The sequence below is a fragment of the Orycteropus afer genome, unplaced genomic scaffold (assembly GCF_000298275.1).
Source record: "Orycteropus afer afer isolate SDZICR_OR568_19922 unplaced genomic scaffold, OryAfe1.0 scaffold00026, whole genome shotgun sequence".
In the NCBI taxonomy this organism is placed as follows: Eukaryota; Metazoa; Chordata; class Mammalia; order Tubulidentata; family Orycteropodidae; genus Orycteropus; species Orycteropus afer.
The window spans coordinates 18,052,384-18,069,543 of record NW_006921613.1 but is presented as its reverse complement, the minus strand read 5'-3'; the positions used below and the strand labels follow the sequence as shown (position 1 = coordinate 18,069,543).

The 17,160-nt window shown below is 36.5% G+C and overlaps 1 protein-coding gene across 1 annotated transcript in view; it reads right to left on the bottom strand.

The window, feature by feature from the left end:
• TTBK2 (tau tubulin kinase 2) overlaps positions 1-17,160 on the bottom strand; it is a 224,272-nt gene that overhangs the window by 73,659 nt on the left and 133,453 nt on the right. The window contains exons 6-8 of the mRNA XM_007935269.2: positions 10,984-11,049; positions 2,481-2,573; positions 1,684-1,809 (exon numbers count right to left, since the gene is read on the bottom strand). Of these exons, the coding sequence (XP_007933460.1) occupies positions 1,684-1,809; positions 2,481-2,573; positions 10,984-11,049 (285 nt within the window). The remainder of the gene's footprint in view (positions 1-1,683; positions 1,810-2,480; positions 2,574-10,983; positions 11,050-17,160) is intronic.

The window sequence follows — 17,160 nt, the reverse complement described above, 5'->3', positions numbered from 1 at the left end:
GGCAATGGTTATTGATTTATTGTCTGTCAGCTCCAAAATCATTCTTTTAAAGTACTCTTTGAAAACTGATCTGGGACCTTTAAATTATTTTGTGTGATGGCACAAATGTTTTCAGTAAGGGTGCTGGAAAGACGCTGCAGGAGGAAAAAGGTTGCTTACACCAACATATTTTCCCCAATTATCCATCTCCCATCTACCTGCCCTCTGCTCCGACTCACTGTTTATGAAAGGTCAGAGAGCAGAAAAGAACTAGATTATTTATGGAATCTACAAAACAAAGAAAATATTATGCTGCTCAGTCTTTTCTAAAAATAGAAAAATTACTATCCATTACTTTGTCATTAGGAAATAGAAAGACCCAGAATTCTCTAAGAGAATATCCAAATGAAAATTTTAAGAACAGTAACTGGTTAATTAAAATTAATTACAGGTCTAAATTTCAAACTTTGTAACTGATGAATATGATAGTCTCCTGATTACAGGCAAAACTAAGAGGAAAATGTGATCAAAATTTTCTTACTATGGTGAATTTTTATTCCTCCATGCAAATTTTGTCAACAAAAACAATTATTAACACCCAAGATGGGAAAGGTAGAACATATTCAGCTCCTCTGAGTCTAATCATAAAAGCATAATTTTATTATTTTACTGCAAGCAATGAACTCTATGCATTTCAGAATATACATATAAAATGTAAATATAAGAATGCATTCCAAAGCTAACTATACACAATATATTTTCTCCACTTGTTAGACAGTCTACATAGTTTTTAAAGCAAACAATTATATGGGAAGAAGAAGACAAGCTCACTCACTTAAGGTCTTTAAGGACCTAATGTTGTATGCTGCCATTGTCCTTTATAATCTGTTTTTATTTTATACAAAAGCTGCAATTTCACATAGAAATAGTTACTATAAACAAATAAATTCACTATGCTGTAGACAGTCTTAGTCTTCCAACTGGGTGATGCTGATAACACTTTAGAATATAACCATAAAGACAAAATTCCATTAGCAGGCAGTAGAACCTCTGTGTTGTCCTTTGTAGATAAAAATGGTACACTTACTATTAATCGATGTGTGGCTTCATTTAAGTTTTCAGTGATAGTGATCGTTTTGCATTAAGCCCTGACTAAGCTAGCCCTAAAAGCAACAGAATCTTCTGAAATATGGCTTGTTGGGGTTAAGAATGCAATTTGTGGTAAATCTAGTTGACCCTTATAAGGCTCATTAACTGATGTTCTAAGGAAATGATTCACTGACCACAGACAAAACGGAGCCAATAATCTTCATTGAGTGTTGTTTCACAGCATATGAACATATGCATCCCTTAAGCCTTTGACAGATACATTATCTAGTTGGACACTGCCCTGAGTCAACATATTAGCTATAGAATTTACATGTATCTGAACTATCAGCAATTCTCTATACCAGATGAATGAATCAAGCATGAACAGTGAAATCTGCTATATGATGAACAAATCTAAAACTTTAAATCCAGAAGAGAACAAAACCACACAAACACTGACAGTCATCATCAGTTAATTATACCACATTTCTCAGAATGCATTAAAATGTACTTTTCTAGGGATCTTCCATACTCATGTATAATGCCCTTAAAGCTACAATGAGTGCAGAGGCTAAGAGAGGATAATTAACCCACAGAACTCAGAATGATGATTACCTGGTAATCTGGTTTTGTAAAATAATCCAAAGATGATATATGGTCCAGAAAGATGCTGAATTCTGGAGGGAGATGTTTCAACATGAGCCTATGGTCATATCTCTCCTTAATAGAGCCTACTTGCTCCTAGGAAGTAAAGAGAAAAGGAACCAAAGTCAATTTCTCTTGCCATCTATACATTAAAAACCCCTCAGTAACAGTCTCAAGGGTATGTGCTGGGGAATGAGATAGTGATAATTAAGGATAAAGCAAGAACTGTGTTCTTACTAATAGTTTAATGCACAGTGCTTTAAAAGGGGCAGGGGGAGACTCTAATAACTGTGTTTAATGCACAGTACTTTTAAAGGGGGCAGGGAGGCTCTAATAACAAAGAGTTTTACATCAGTGAATTTATAGCTCCCCAAAAGAAAGAGTTGATCTTAAATCTGTCTTACATTTCTTTATCAACACAAGTTTATAGCTTTCAAATCAAACAAAATGTAACACGGCAATTCAAAACTAAAAGCTTACTTAGAACAACAACAAAACAAAACAGAGACCTAGTAAAAATAATGGCTAAGAAGGACTACTAGAAATCAAATCAGAAGTAATGAATGTACTTAAAATAGTATAATTCTCCATGTACACAGAATGATCATAACATTAATTAGATCTCCAATATTTGCTCATAGAGAGAAAAATATACATATTAGTCAATGTTAATTCTTACATGTACATAGATTCTCATTAAACGCTTGTTCAGAAGACATTTTTATTCTTTTCCCTACCAAAATTGACATTTCAATTTTCAAAATTACCTTGTCCTTTATTTTTCTCCAAGGCAGCTGACCAACCACAAACTCTACTAACATGTAGAATAAGGACCAGAGATCATCATGTCTTCCCATTTCCTTCACAAATAAATCAGAATTCAGTCACAGTACAGTATCACTTCCTATGAGGTCATTACATTGTCTAAGGCCTAAACATTTTGTTTCATCAAATTATCTAGTAAATATATCTATACATCTACATACCTATATAGCTCACAATATGGAAAAATAGATATGTTGAAAAACTTTGATACAAAGAACACCCAAAAGTCCAGAAATGCTAAAAATAATCTAACCAACAGTCCATTAGTTAATAAATGAGTTCATTAAAATATACGGGAAATCCTAAGGGGCAAAATATGAAGAGATTTGGAAAAAAGAGAACCAAGCTGGTGATAAAAGTTTTATCTTTGGTTGTTGCGAAGGCACATGCCATAGGTTTTATTAACTAGGATTTTATCAGCAGGAAGGGCACAGGCATGAAGGCATTGGGCCTATGCAGGATGAAAGTGGTAAGTGAGACACTCTTCCCCTCCCACCATAAAGCCAGGACCCTGAATGGTTTAATCCTCAGTGTAATATGTGGTAAGTAAATTAACCAAACCCATTGCGATCAAGTAGATTCCAACTCTTAGCACTATAGGACAGAGTAGAACTGCCCCAGGGGGTTTCCAAGGTAGAGAGTCCCGTATCATTCTCCTATGATGCTGCTAGTGGGTCTACACCACCAACCTTCTGGTCATTACATCACAAATTTTTTTTTGCAAAATTCAACCACTATTGAAAGGACAAAATGAGTAGATAAAAAAAAAAAATAGTCCTCAGAATTTATACCACCTGTGTGGTCTGGGAAACCAAGCTCATAAATTAATTTCAAGTGCTTTTTGGGTGATCATGTCATGCATGACATGTATGGGCAAAAGCAAATGAAAAACTTCCTCTTGACATAAATGCATCCTTAAATCCAGGTCTCATAGGAGTCCTACAGATAAAGTACCACCAAAAATAAACTCATTGTTCAAGATTATAAAATATATTTGGAAGCTGGCTACCATAAGCTAAAGTCAGGAGAAACTATAAAGAGTAGAATTAGATGTATGAAAGCTTTAGAAATGGAATTACAGGACACATAATATGAAACAAGAATGTTTAAAATGTTTAAATAAAAAATGAAATCAAAATTATGAGAAAGAAATCATATTCCATCAAAACAAAGACCAATTAGATTTGAAAAAGGACCAAAAAGAACATCTAGAAATAAAAAACACAGCTACAGAAAGGAAAAACTCAATGGATAGGTTAAAGAACTAATCAAATGGAGCAGAAAAGGAATGAATAAACTAGAAAACAAACCTGAAGTAATTATCTAAAATGAAGCATAGAGACAGAGTTAGAAAATCTTGAAGTGAATTTAAAAGACATGAGGACAGAATAAAAAGGTGTAACATACAATTTGGAATTTTGGAAAAAAGAGTATATAGAGAAAGAGGAAGGGGCAATGTTTAAAGAAGTCATGTCTGAGAATCTTCCAGAAATGATGAAAGGCATGAACAATCAGATTTAGGAAGCATTAAAAAAAAAAAAAAAAAAACACAGAATATCAATTTGGAAAAAAGAGTATATAGAGAAAGAGGAAGGGGCAATGTTTAAAGAAGTCATGTCTGAGAATCTTCCAGAAATGATGAAAGGCATGAACAATCAGATTTAGGAAGCATTAAAAAAAAAAAAAAAAACCCACACAGAATCAATATAAAGAAATTCGTATCTAGACACATATGAGTATATCTGCAAGACATCAGAGACAAAGAAATGACTTTAAAAGCACCCAAAGAAAAAGGGCAAATTAAATACAAAGGAACATTAAATAGACAAAAATCTCCCTAACAACTGTAGAAAAAGAAGAAAGTAAATTTCTTCAAAGTACTGAGATTAATATTAACACATGATTAAAATGCTGGACAACAAGGAGACAGAGTGAACAAAGCTTAAGTGTTTTGATAAATCCTTGTATTACTTGGGAATTATTCATGTTAAAATTTTAATAGTATCAAAAAAGAATAGAAATGGAGTATGTTATTTTTTTTGTTGTTGTTTGCCGTTGAGTTGGACCTGACTCATAGCAACCCCTCATTGGGTTTTCGAGACAGTATCACTACAGAAGTAGATTGCCCAACCTTCCTTCTGAGGAGTGGCTAGTGGTTTGAACCACCAGCCTTCTGGTTAGCAGTCAAGTCATCAAATCAGGGTTGAGGAGTATGAGAGAAAGCAGCATATTAGAATTATCTGGGAAATCTTTTTAAATTAGACAAGTACCTCTAGAAGTTCCACTAGTTGCACTCCTGTGGTACCACATAAAGTGACAATCATTGTTGTGAAACTGTTACTGTGTAATGAGTCCTATCCTTCAGGTGTGGTGGGAATAGAAAAGAAGATTAAGAGCCAGTAGTCTACACTATCAAATTCATTTACCAAAGTTAGATGAATAACATAAGTTATAACAGATTAAAAGAATAACTGTTACTGCACAGTATACTGGGAGAGGCTTTTAGAAGAAATCACCACCCTTTAAATAAATTTTTTGGGAAAAAAAGTGTATAATCTTTTTATTAGCTATTTTGGAAATGCTTATATACTTCCGTAGTGATACTGCCTCGGAAACCCAAGGAGGGGTCGCTATGAGTCGGGGCTGACTCGACAGCATATAACAACAACGACAACATATAGATATTATGGTCTCTGAAAATTTTTATGATTATCTCAAAATATATATTCTATACTTTATACCCACTAGGATGGCTATTATCAGAAAAAATAGTAAGTATTGGCAAGGATATGGAGAAACTGGAGCCCTCATCCACTGCTGGTGGGATGTAAAATGGCACAGCCACTGTGCAAAACAGTTTGGAAGTTCCTCAAAAAGTTAAACATAGATTATCATATGACCCAGCAATTCCACTCCTAAGTATATACCAAAAATACTTGAAACAGGGGCTCAAACAGATATTTGTACACCAATGATCACAGCAGCATTATTCACAGTAGCCAAAAGGCAGAAACAACCCAAGTGTTCATCAACAAATGAATGGATAAACAGAATGTGGTATATACACATAATGGAGTAGTACTCAGCCATGAAGAAATGGAGTTCTGATACAAGGTACAACATGGCTGAGCCTTGAAAACATTACGCTATGTGAAATAAGTCAGATACAACAGGAGAAATATTATATAATCCCACTTATATAAGATATTTAGAATAAATCCACTGCTGCCGAGTCGGATCCAACTCATAGCAACCTCTCCTTTGGTTTCCAAGGCGGCATCACTACAGAAGTAGATTGCCCAACCTTCCTTCTAAGGAGTGGCTGGTGGGTTTGAACCTCCTCCAGTCCTCTGGTTAGCAGTCAATTGCCTTAGGCACTATGCCATAGGGAAAGTTTATTAGTAGTTACCAGAGATGGGGAGTTTTTGCTTAAGGAGTACTGAGTTTCTGTTTAGGGGATGAAAACATGTGGAAATAGATAGTGGTGATGGTTATACAACAACATGGTGAGCATAATTATTATCATTGAATAAGACACTTAAAAATGGTTAAAATGGCAAATGTTTTGTTATATATATATATTTTTTATTGTGGCAAATATGTAATAAAACATTTGCCATTTCAACATTCTTCACATATACAATTCAGTGACATTGTTTCAACACATTGTGCAACAACATGTAGTGCATCATCACTGTTTCCAAATACTTCCAGCACCTTTATCAGAAACTCAGAGTGCCTTAAGTTGTTAAATCCCCATTTCCCCTCCCACCTGGCCCTGGTAACCTCTAATAACCTTTGGTCTCTACACATTTGCCTATTCTAGATATTTCATATACTGAAGTTTTCAAATATAACAAGCCCACATAAATAATGCACACATGCACACAATGCGCATAACACACACAGGAGGTTAATATACGAGAGGATCACATGGTTTGCGCACACACACACATACAAAATATAGCATGTGTGCTATCTGCATAAAAATACAGTAAGTGGAAACATACAGTATTTGTTTTTTGTGATTGACTTATTTCACTCAGCATTGCTGTTTTTAAGGTTCATCCATGTTATATACATTTTACCACAATAAAATTTTTTAAAAAACGTCCTATTTCAAAGATGCCAATGTTGACATAATTCTGTAACAGAATTAATGTGAAAGCCTAGTCTCTAAAAGTTTGTGTAAGGGTCTATTTGGAAAAGAGGGATACTTTTTTTTTTCCCAAAAACAGAATAATTTACTAGAGGTTATAAAATAATGTAACAATGAATCAAATCAAATGAGTTAAAACGCTTGGCAGATTACACTGCAACTAATGTCACAAAACAAAATGTATATAAATTGTTGAGTGGGAAACTAATTTGCTGTGTAAACATTCACCCAAACCACAATAAACTGTTTTGTTTGTTTGTTTTAAATGCTTGGTAGAGCGCTACACATTGATTAAAAAAAATAATTCTTTTCCTATTTATAATTTGTAATCACATCATAATAAACTGAATTAACTGGCACATAATTTATAAGACCACAGCATAATTTTCCTAATATATTTAGTACTGGTCAAATTATCACTAACAACAATAGTTACACACATAAAAACCAGTGGTTACTAGAGGTTACCAGTGGTTGGAGGAGGGAAGCAGGAGAGAGAATCATTCTACAAGAAATACAGAATGTTCTTAGTATTGGGAATAAACTGGCATGGACTAAATGTAATAGTTATACAATGTGACTACTGCAATCAATATCACTAAGTTATACACCATAAAAAATGTTAAAAGGGAGTCAAAATGACAAAGTATTACATTTAATTTTACAACAAAAATAGCAGCAAAAAGGCTGCAGCTGTTGCTAATACTTAGCTACAAAAACACTTTAAAGGATTAGTTTTCTTGGCTCAAGGGTTTGGGGTTGTGATCTTGTGAGGCCGTCCAGTGAACTGACCTAATATTATCATTATTATTTTTAAGTAATATTTTATTGTGTTTTCCCAATAAATTAGATTCTCAACAATTTATATGCAAAATGTTCATCACAACTGTGGTTTCCAGCCAAACAAAGTACAGGCATGTGAGTTAAACATTTACCTCAAGTAGACACACGCCCTGGAGAGAACAATCATGGGAGAAGGAAGGGCTGCTTATGCACAGGGAGATAGCTCAGGGTGCAGAAGAGTATGAAGGGATGGACACTGGGAGGAGGTAACTATGGGGAGGAAGTGGGAGGGGAGCTGCTGCATTGTAAATTTTGGTCAATGACATGAGACAAAGTATACGTGAACTGCTGTATGAAAAGTGAATTTACTCTGTAAATCTTCACCCAAATCCTAATTAAAAAAAAAAAAAAAAATGTTCAGTGACACTGGTTACATTTTTCACAATGTGTTAGTGTTGTCATTACTTCCATCTGGTTGGTCCATTCCCAATAATCTAGTTTCCTTGCCCCCTTGCCTTTTCATAACTTTGCTTTAGAATAATTGTTGACCATTTGGTTTCATACAGATGATTTTTTAAAAGAGTGCAGTACTCAGTGGTGACATAGTGCCTAAGGCATTTGACTGCTAACCAGGAGACTGGTGGTTCAAACCCACCAGCCACTCCTCAGAAGGAAGATTGGGCAATCTACTTCCATACAGAATCCCAAGGAGGGGTCACTATGAGTTGAATTGATTTGATGGCGGTGAGTTTTTGCACTATTCATAGGTGACAGTCTTTATGGCCTAATATTATTTTAAGAGTTTCTGCTCTTCCTTCTAGTTTAGACCTGGGGTCTTAAAAGCTTGTGAGCAACCATCCAAGATACATCAATTGGTTTTTAATCACCTGGAGCCACAAAAGAGGACAGAGGTCCAGAAATTGGAGAAATAAATAGTTTGTAGGTCTAATTGCCTCCATAAACTACTACCCTCTTTTCCCTAAGACCAGAAGAAATGAATGGTGCCTGGCTAGTATTACTTAACATTTTGATCAGGGACCCAACAGATGGATCTTGATCAAAAGGAGGAAAATTCAGAACTGGAACTTCAAATTCTTATTGGAAATCAAACTTACTACTGAGTATGGAGGGATCCCTGCATTTATTGCCTGGAAACAACTTTTGAACCTTGAGCTGAAACTATCCCATGAAGTCATCTTTAAAGTAAACAATAATTTAGCTCAATAAATAATGTCTGTCTTGAACATTATACCCTACTGAAGGATTACCTATATGAGATTGAAATGAAAAGTAACTCTAAAGCACAGATGAGAATTTTAAGGAGCAGAGAGTATATGGTAGTGGAGCAATACAGGCAGAGATAGTGAGAATGGTGACACACTATGAAAAATATAACCACTGCCAATAAACTGTAATGTAAAAATTGTTGAACAGAGGTATGTTTTGTTGTGTATATTTTCACAAAAAAATATCATAAAAGCAATTTTTGGCAACTGCCTGGTATTGGTTCAATGACAGATACATAGACCAATGGAATAGAATTGAGAACCCAGGTATAGATCCATCAACCTATAGTCAGCTGATCTTTGACAAAGGCCCCAAATCCATTAAGTGGGGAAGAGAATGTTTGTTTAATAAATGGTGCTGGCAAAACTGGAGATCCATTTGCAGAAAAATGAAACAAGATCTGTACCTCACACCACACACAAAAACAAACTCCAGATGGATCAAAGACTTAAATGTGAAACCTAGAACTATACAGTTTCTCAAGGAAAATTTAGGCTCAAACTTAAGGGCCCTAATATTTGGTATAAATAGACTACCAAGCATAATTCAAAATGCACCAACAGCAGAAGAGAAGCCAGATGATTGGGACCTTCTAAAAATTAAATGTTTATGTGCTTCCAAAGACTTCTCCAAAAGAGTCAAAAGAGAACCTACAGATTGGGAAAAAATATTTGGTAAGAACATATCTGACAAGGGACTTATCTCTAGAATTTATAGAACACTCCAACACCTCAATAACAAAAAGACAAACAATCCAATTAAAAAATGGGCAGAAGACATGAACAGACACTTCACCAAGGAGGATATTCAAGCAGCCAACAAACATATGAAGAAATGCTCACGATCATTAGCTATTAGAGAGATGCAAATCAAAACAACAATGAGATACCATCTTGCTCCAGCACTAGTAGCAAAGTTCAACAAGACAGAAAATAACAAATGCTGGCGAGGTTGTGGAGAGATTGGGACTCTCATACACTGCTGGTGGGACTGTAAAATGGTACAACCATTGTGGAAAGCAGTATGGCGATTCCTTCAAAAGTTGGAAATACAAATACCATTTGACCCAGCCATCCCATTACTAGGTATATACCCTAAAGAAGTGAGAGCCATAACAAGAACAGATATATGCACGCCGATGTTCATCGCAGCACTATTTACAATAGCCAAAACTTGGAAACAACCTAGATGTCCAACAACTGAGGAATGGATAACCAAACTTTGGTACATTCACACAATGGAATACTATGCAACGCTAAAGAATAATGTAGAATCTGCAAAACACCGCATAACGTGGATGAACTTGGAGGACATTATGCTGAGCGAAATAAGTCAGTCACAAAAGGACAAATATTGTATTAGTCCATTATTGTAAAAGTTAAGGAAATGTTTATATATTGGAGGACATTTTCTTTGTTGGTTACCAGGGGTGGGAGGGAAGGGGAGGGAATGCTGTTAGATAGATAGAGATAAATATTGATTTGGGTGAAGAGAAGGGCAATGTACCAAATGTGAGTGACCAATATGGCAGCATTGAGGATGAGAAAGACAGAGAGAGTTACATGGGCAGTACAAACAACAAATATGAACCCCTTTGTAAATACAATACTGAGTTGTTAATGAAAGCAAACATGGGTATAGGGACGGATAGATGGGTGAACAAGCTAAACAATTATGTATGTCTAAATGGAGAGTGTATCCAAGATCATATACAGGATTGGCAGACAATGGGCCTCTCGAAGAGTATGAAGGGATGGACACTGGGAGGAGGTAACTATGGGGAGGAAGTGGGAGGGGAGCTGCTGCATTGTAAATTTTGGTCAATGACATGAGACAAAGTATACGTGAACTGCTGTATGAAAAGTGAATTTACTCTGTAAATCTTCACCCAAATCCTAAAAAAAAAAAAAGCAATTTTTGGCTTCATCAAACAGGAAGGTGGTGGTAAAAGATCAAGAAGAGATCCAATTTCATTTTCTATGCAGCTGCACATACTATTTACCCACTATGTGCCTTACTACAATTATTATCTCCTTTATCTTCATTCCTACCACAAGAACATGTGAATTAGGGCAACCATTACAATTACTGTTATAGCAATAAAGGGGATCCCTCCGCTCCTAAGTATTTGCTATGTCTGTATTCTCTACATGGAGAAGTCAATCTGATTCAAGTCATCAGCATGCTTATATAGAATCTTTGGTTCAAATACCTACCCTGTTCCGATGAGCATTGACTGATGCATAACGAACTGTCCCTCGAAAGCCTGCCACAGCTCGAGGCTACAACAAAACCAAGCAAAGAATAATAAAAAACATTATTTACTTAAATTTCTAACTTTCTATTACGAAATAATAGGGAGAATATCTCTGAATCTCATACCTTAACAAAACCAGATAACATTCTAGTTAATTTTGTTTCTATCCACATCTTAAAATAAAGTGACATGACATAGATACATAGTTCTATATATTAGAAAACATCAAGATACTTTCCTATACCCAGAATCATGCCAATCATCATAAAAACCAAACTCAACAGCCGTCGAGTCAGATCCTACTCACAGCAATCTCTCCTTGGGTTTCTAAGGCAGTATCACTATGGAAGTAGTTTGCCCAACCTTCCTTCCTAGGAGTGGCTGGTGGATTTGAACCGCCAGCCTTCTGGTTAGCAGTCAAATGCCTTTGGCAATCATTATAGCACATACATTAATATACAGATTTTGGTTACAGATAAGTATATCAGGACCATGAGGAATCAACAAGTAACCTAAGATGCCAACCTCTTCATGCTTTGGCTATCTCATTCAAACTCAATTTAGAGTTGGTGAGAATTTGTATCCTTCCTATATATGGAATTCATATATTTACAAATTCATGTTATTAGATACTTTTATGTGTTAGATATTAGGAACAAATTCAAATGTGAATCTTCAGAGAGCTCAACTTAGAGTAAAGTCCAAACTCTCTATTCAGCCTACAAGATCTTCCATCTGCTTCCTACAACAATGAATTTACTGTGGTTTCTTCTATAACCAGTTAGGTTTTCACCTCAAGACTTTGCACTAGTTATTTCCTCCAGTTGGAATGCATCTCCATGCATGCCTCCAATGGTTAACTCTTTCACTCCATATTAAGGTCTCTTCTCAAATGTCACTTCCTTATAGAAATATTCCTTGATCATCCTTATCTAAAATATCCCACATACCCAGCAAGGGTACTCTATCCTTTTACCACATATGTGTGTGTGTATATTTGCACCCAGAGCACAACTGGAAAAAAAGTGTGTGTGTATACTGTGTGTGTATACACACACACATATGTATATACATATATATATACACACACATATATATGTATATGTATATACACACACACACACACACACTTTTTTTTTTTTCAATTGTGCTCTGGGTGCTAATTTACAAAGCAGACTTGTTTTACATTCAACAGTTCATGCACATTTGATAGCAAGGCCCCAATTACAATCCCCAACCATAAAAACTCTCCTTCCCTCTCCTCCCTGTGACTACCCCCTCCTTGTGCCCTTATCTATGCATTTCTGTCTATCCAGCTTTCCCTCTTTGTGAATGCTACCCCACTGATGTCTCATGGTTGACTTATTTAAGGGGTGCATCTCCCTAGGGTAGGTAGGTGTTCTGCATGTAGGTCATTCTATTGTTGGGCTAAGAACCAAACAATGGAAATAAGTCCATTCCTAGGCCTGAAGGATAACCCCGGGCCACAGTCTCAGGGGTTCTGACTAGTAATTCTGGTCATTTTTGTGTTTTTTAAATTTTGTTCCACATTTTTTCTCCCACTCTAACCAGGATCTCCAATTTTGATCCTTTTCTGGGTGGTTGGCATTGGTAGCTGGGCACCATTGGTCGTCAAGGCTGAAGTCCTTGTGGTCTATCATATCTTTGAACTAACTGTTTCCAAATTACTTTGATTTTCTTTGCTCTTCTTTGCTCCAGGCGAGAGGAGACCAATGGTTGTATCTTAAATGGCCATTAAAAAGCTTTTAAGACCCCAGTTACTTAACTTTTTTTTACCATAACACTTTTCTCTACCTAAAATTAATTATATTCATATTTTTATTTATTTTTGTTTGTTGCCTTCTTCTCCCATTAGAATACAAACTCTGTGAAGGAAAGGTCTTTGTTGTTTGTTGTGCTACTCTTACAGACATAGAAACAGGCTTTGAGAGGTCAAGTAACTTGTGTGAGGACACAAAATTAGTAAGTGGTAGAACTGTAACATCAATCCAGGTCTTCTGACTTGTTATCATGTACAGTCTGATTCCACTGCTTCACAAGGATCAAACTGCTATCCTGAGGATCCATGGATGCTACTACAGGTCTGTATGAAAACTGACAAACTTAAACATAATCACAGACAATATTTTAATCAGTAGACTTTTTTGTTCTTTGCAGTAATTTCAAATTTTCCTCAATTAAAATATATTACTTCTTTCTTTTCTTTAAACAATAAACATTCCTTATCTCAAAGCTTCTGAGGGTCAGGAATCTAGAAGATGTTAAATGGGTGATTTTGGATCAAGCTTCTCATGAAGTTATAGTCAAACTGTTGGCTGTGGCTGCAGTCATCTGAAGACTCAACTGGGATTGGAAAATCCATCTCTAAGGTAGCATTTGGCACAAAGCCTCAGCTTCTCAGGGCTGTTGACAGAAAATCTAATCCCTTTACCACCTGGGCCTCTGCACAGGGCTATCTGAGTGTCCTCATGTCACAGTAGCTGGCCTCCCTCAGCTTGAGCAACTCATGATAAAGCAAGCAGAAGCTACACTGTCCTTTATGATCTAGCCTCAGAAGTTACTCCCATCCTTTTGGCCAAATTCTACTGATCACACAGACCACAGCACCTAAGAGGAAGGGCACTACATAGGGTGCAATGCCAAAGGACAATCTGAGAAGGCTGGTGGAATGTGTGCATAGCTTTAAAGAATATGCAGAGTTCTTCTGGATAAGATTTTTTCTTCCTTTTTTTTTTTTTTAAATTGTGATTTGGGTGAAAGTTTACAAAGCAAACTCATTTTCCATATAGTAGTGCTTACACATTTTGTTTCATGACATTGACTGCAATCCCCCTCACAAAACAGCTCTCTTCCCAGTTCTTCCCTGTGGTTACCTTTTCCTAGTGTCTTCTTTCCTATGCATTTCTGCCCTCTAAGCTGTCTCCCTGTGAAAATACTGCCCTTCTGATCTCCCATGACTGACTGTTCTAAGGTGTGTACCTACCTGGTATAAATACTCACTTTATATGTGTCTACTGTTTGTCTAGAAGCCACAGGAGTGAGTTCAATTCCAAGCCCAAAGGGTGACTAGGGGCCACAGTCTTGAGGGTTTCACCAGTCTCTATCAGACCAGTAAGCCTAGTCTTTTTAATGATTTTGGGTTTTGTTCCACATTTTTCTCCCATTCTATCCAAGATCTCCTGTACTGTTCCCTTTCCAAGTAGCTGACAATGGTAGCCACGCACCATCTAGTTCTTCTGGTCTCAGGGTCAAGTAGGTTGAGGTTCGCACGGTCCACTAGTCCCTTGGACTAATTGTTGCCATGCATCTTTGGTTTTCTTCATTCTTCTTTGCTCGAGATGAGGAAAGACCAATTGATGCATCTAGATGGCCACTTGTAAGCTTTTGAGACCTCAGTTACTACTTACCAAAGTAGAATGTAGAACAGTGGTTTTGTACAGTATGTTATACATTGAGCTTGATGTCCCCTGCGACCATGGTCCCGAGGCCACAAGCCCAACAACTCACGCCCTCAGGGTGGTTGGTTGTGGCTAAGAAGTTATCATAACTTTGCTCCGTTAGTTCTATTCATATGAATACTCTTATGGTACACACAAGTAGGTATGTGGAAATATCATCTGCCAAACTTATATATGGTCATATTTCCTTTTGGCTAGACATACTTAATCATTCAGGTAGAAGGATCAGGTAAGTGTTTTGTTTTGTTTAAACAGAAATCCTATTTTTATCTATTTTTGTCTCATCTGTTCACATTTCAGTTTTTCAAAACAGAAATTTAGAAAATTTCTAACCTTCCCAGCTGAGAAATTTTGTAATCACTTTATTGAAATTAAGGACCTCTGGTGACATACAAGTTAAAGTATTCAGCTGCTAACCCAAATGTTAGTGGTTCAAATCCACCAGCCGCTTGCTCCACAGGAGAAAGATGAGGCAGTCTGCTCCCATGAAGATTTACAGCCTTGGAAACCCTATGAGGCAGTTCTACTCTGTCCCTAAAGGGTCACTATGACTAAGAATTGATTCAATGGCAATGGGTGGGTTTATTGAAATTTTAAAATGTATTACATTTGTAGTCAGAAAAACTATAATACATGTTATTTTTAAATCCTTATTTACCAGAGCCACTCTGGTCATGTGCTATTGTAGAAGATAAGCATTCTACTCCATATATTCATTTTTGTAAGCCATGTTTAATCTTTTTAAGTTGTCTATTTCTTCTCTCATGGAATTCTTTCCTCCCCTTTACATACTTTTTTATTTTCATTTTCATTATTTTTAAATATTCTCTTTTTTTTTAATGACAGGTCTCAGGAATCAAAAGTTTCCACAACCTTTTTAAATTCCCTTTGTTTTTGTAGATGCTGAGCACTGAGAACAGCAAGCAGATCTCAATATTTTCCTAAGCAATGTGACTAACATAGGAATATCTAATATTCTTATTATGGTTGGAAGAACTCTGAGGCTGGAAATTTCTCTTTCTAGAAGTAAAATCTCTAATATGATACATGAAAGCCTACTATCATCTTTTCAGGAAACAGCATTTCAGAGGTTATACTTTTATACCTGACAAGAGCCTCTGACTAACACATAAATGTTTTGTAGCACTTTTTTTTTTGCCCAGTTACATGTTCTGCAATAACTGTCAAGATAAAAATGTCCAGACCTATTATCATATTCTGCAACCCAGTCCACAGTTAATTGGATATTTAGACTTCTCCCTGATGGATTCTGGCCAAGACCAGCCCAGAAGTCTTTTTCCATTTAAGAGCATCCTTGGCCTGGTTCTGACCTCACTTCTGCTACGGAAAGGCTGAGACAGAGATAAGGAGAGATCAGTGGTTTAGAGAAATCTTGCTGTGACCAATCAAAGAAATAATAACAGGTCAAGAAAATTCAGTCACCTTATATAATGCAATAAAGACAATGCAGTCCAACTGGAGAAAATAGCCATATATACAAATAATTCTAATTCAAGGCAGGTTAAATGAACACCATTAGTAAAATATAATGTGCTACGAAAGTCCAGGAGTAGTAAGGATAAATTTTGTTTGTGGAAAGGAAGAAAGAAAAGTCTCAAAAATAAAGCAGTATTTTAATGGGCCTTGAAATAGGCAATCTCTTGAAACTTTCCCAATAGATAGCAATTGTGGAATATCCTTCAAAATTACAATGCATATATTCTCTTTGATCCAAAATTTCACTTCTGGAAACTTATCCTACAGATATACTTGCATATGTGCAAAACAAATCATGTACAAAGTCATTCACAAGATTAGTGTTTGTGACAGCAAAAGACTGAAGGCAAACCAAATGTTCATTAATAGTGGACTGATCAATAAATTATAGTACCTCCATATAATGAGCCACAGGGGATGACAGAGCAGAGCAGAACCAGGGATCCAGTAAGGGGAGAGCAGAGAGGTTTCAAACAGCTAAGTGAGACAAACCTGGCTGTCAGTTTGTTGTACTGTTGTGGCTTGCATGTTTCTGTGAGACTTGAGGCTGTGCCACCGGTGTTTCAAGTACCGGCAGGATTGCACATGGTGCCCAGGTTTCAATGCAGCTTACAGACTGAGACAAACTAGGAAGAAGGAAGAGGCCATCCACTTCTCAAAGAATTGGCCAGGGAAGACCTTAAAACCTTATAAATAGCAGAGAAACACTGTCTGATACATTACTGTGCAACTTTATGAATAGCCCAGAAACAATATCCAACACAGTGCAGGAGAATGAGCCCCTTGGGTCAGAAGGTTTTCAAAATATGACTAGGGAAGAGCTGCATCATCAAAGTAGGACCAACGTTACTGATACGGATAAAATAAAGCTTTCAAGACCTCCATTTGCTGATGTGGAGTGACTCAAATTGAGGAGAAACAGCTGCAAACATCCACTGATAATAGGAACATGGAATGTACAAAGTATGAATCTAGGAAAATTAGAAGTTGTCAAAATGAAATGGAACCCAGAGGGACCAAGTAGTTGATCCTGCGGGCTTGGGACCATAGTCGCAGGGGGCATCAAGCTCAATTGGCATAACATACTATACAAAACATTGTTCCACCTACTACTTTGGCGAGTAGCGACTGGGACCTTAAAAGCTAGGAAGCTGCCATCT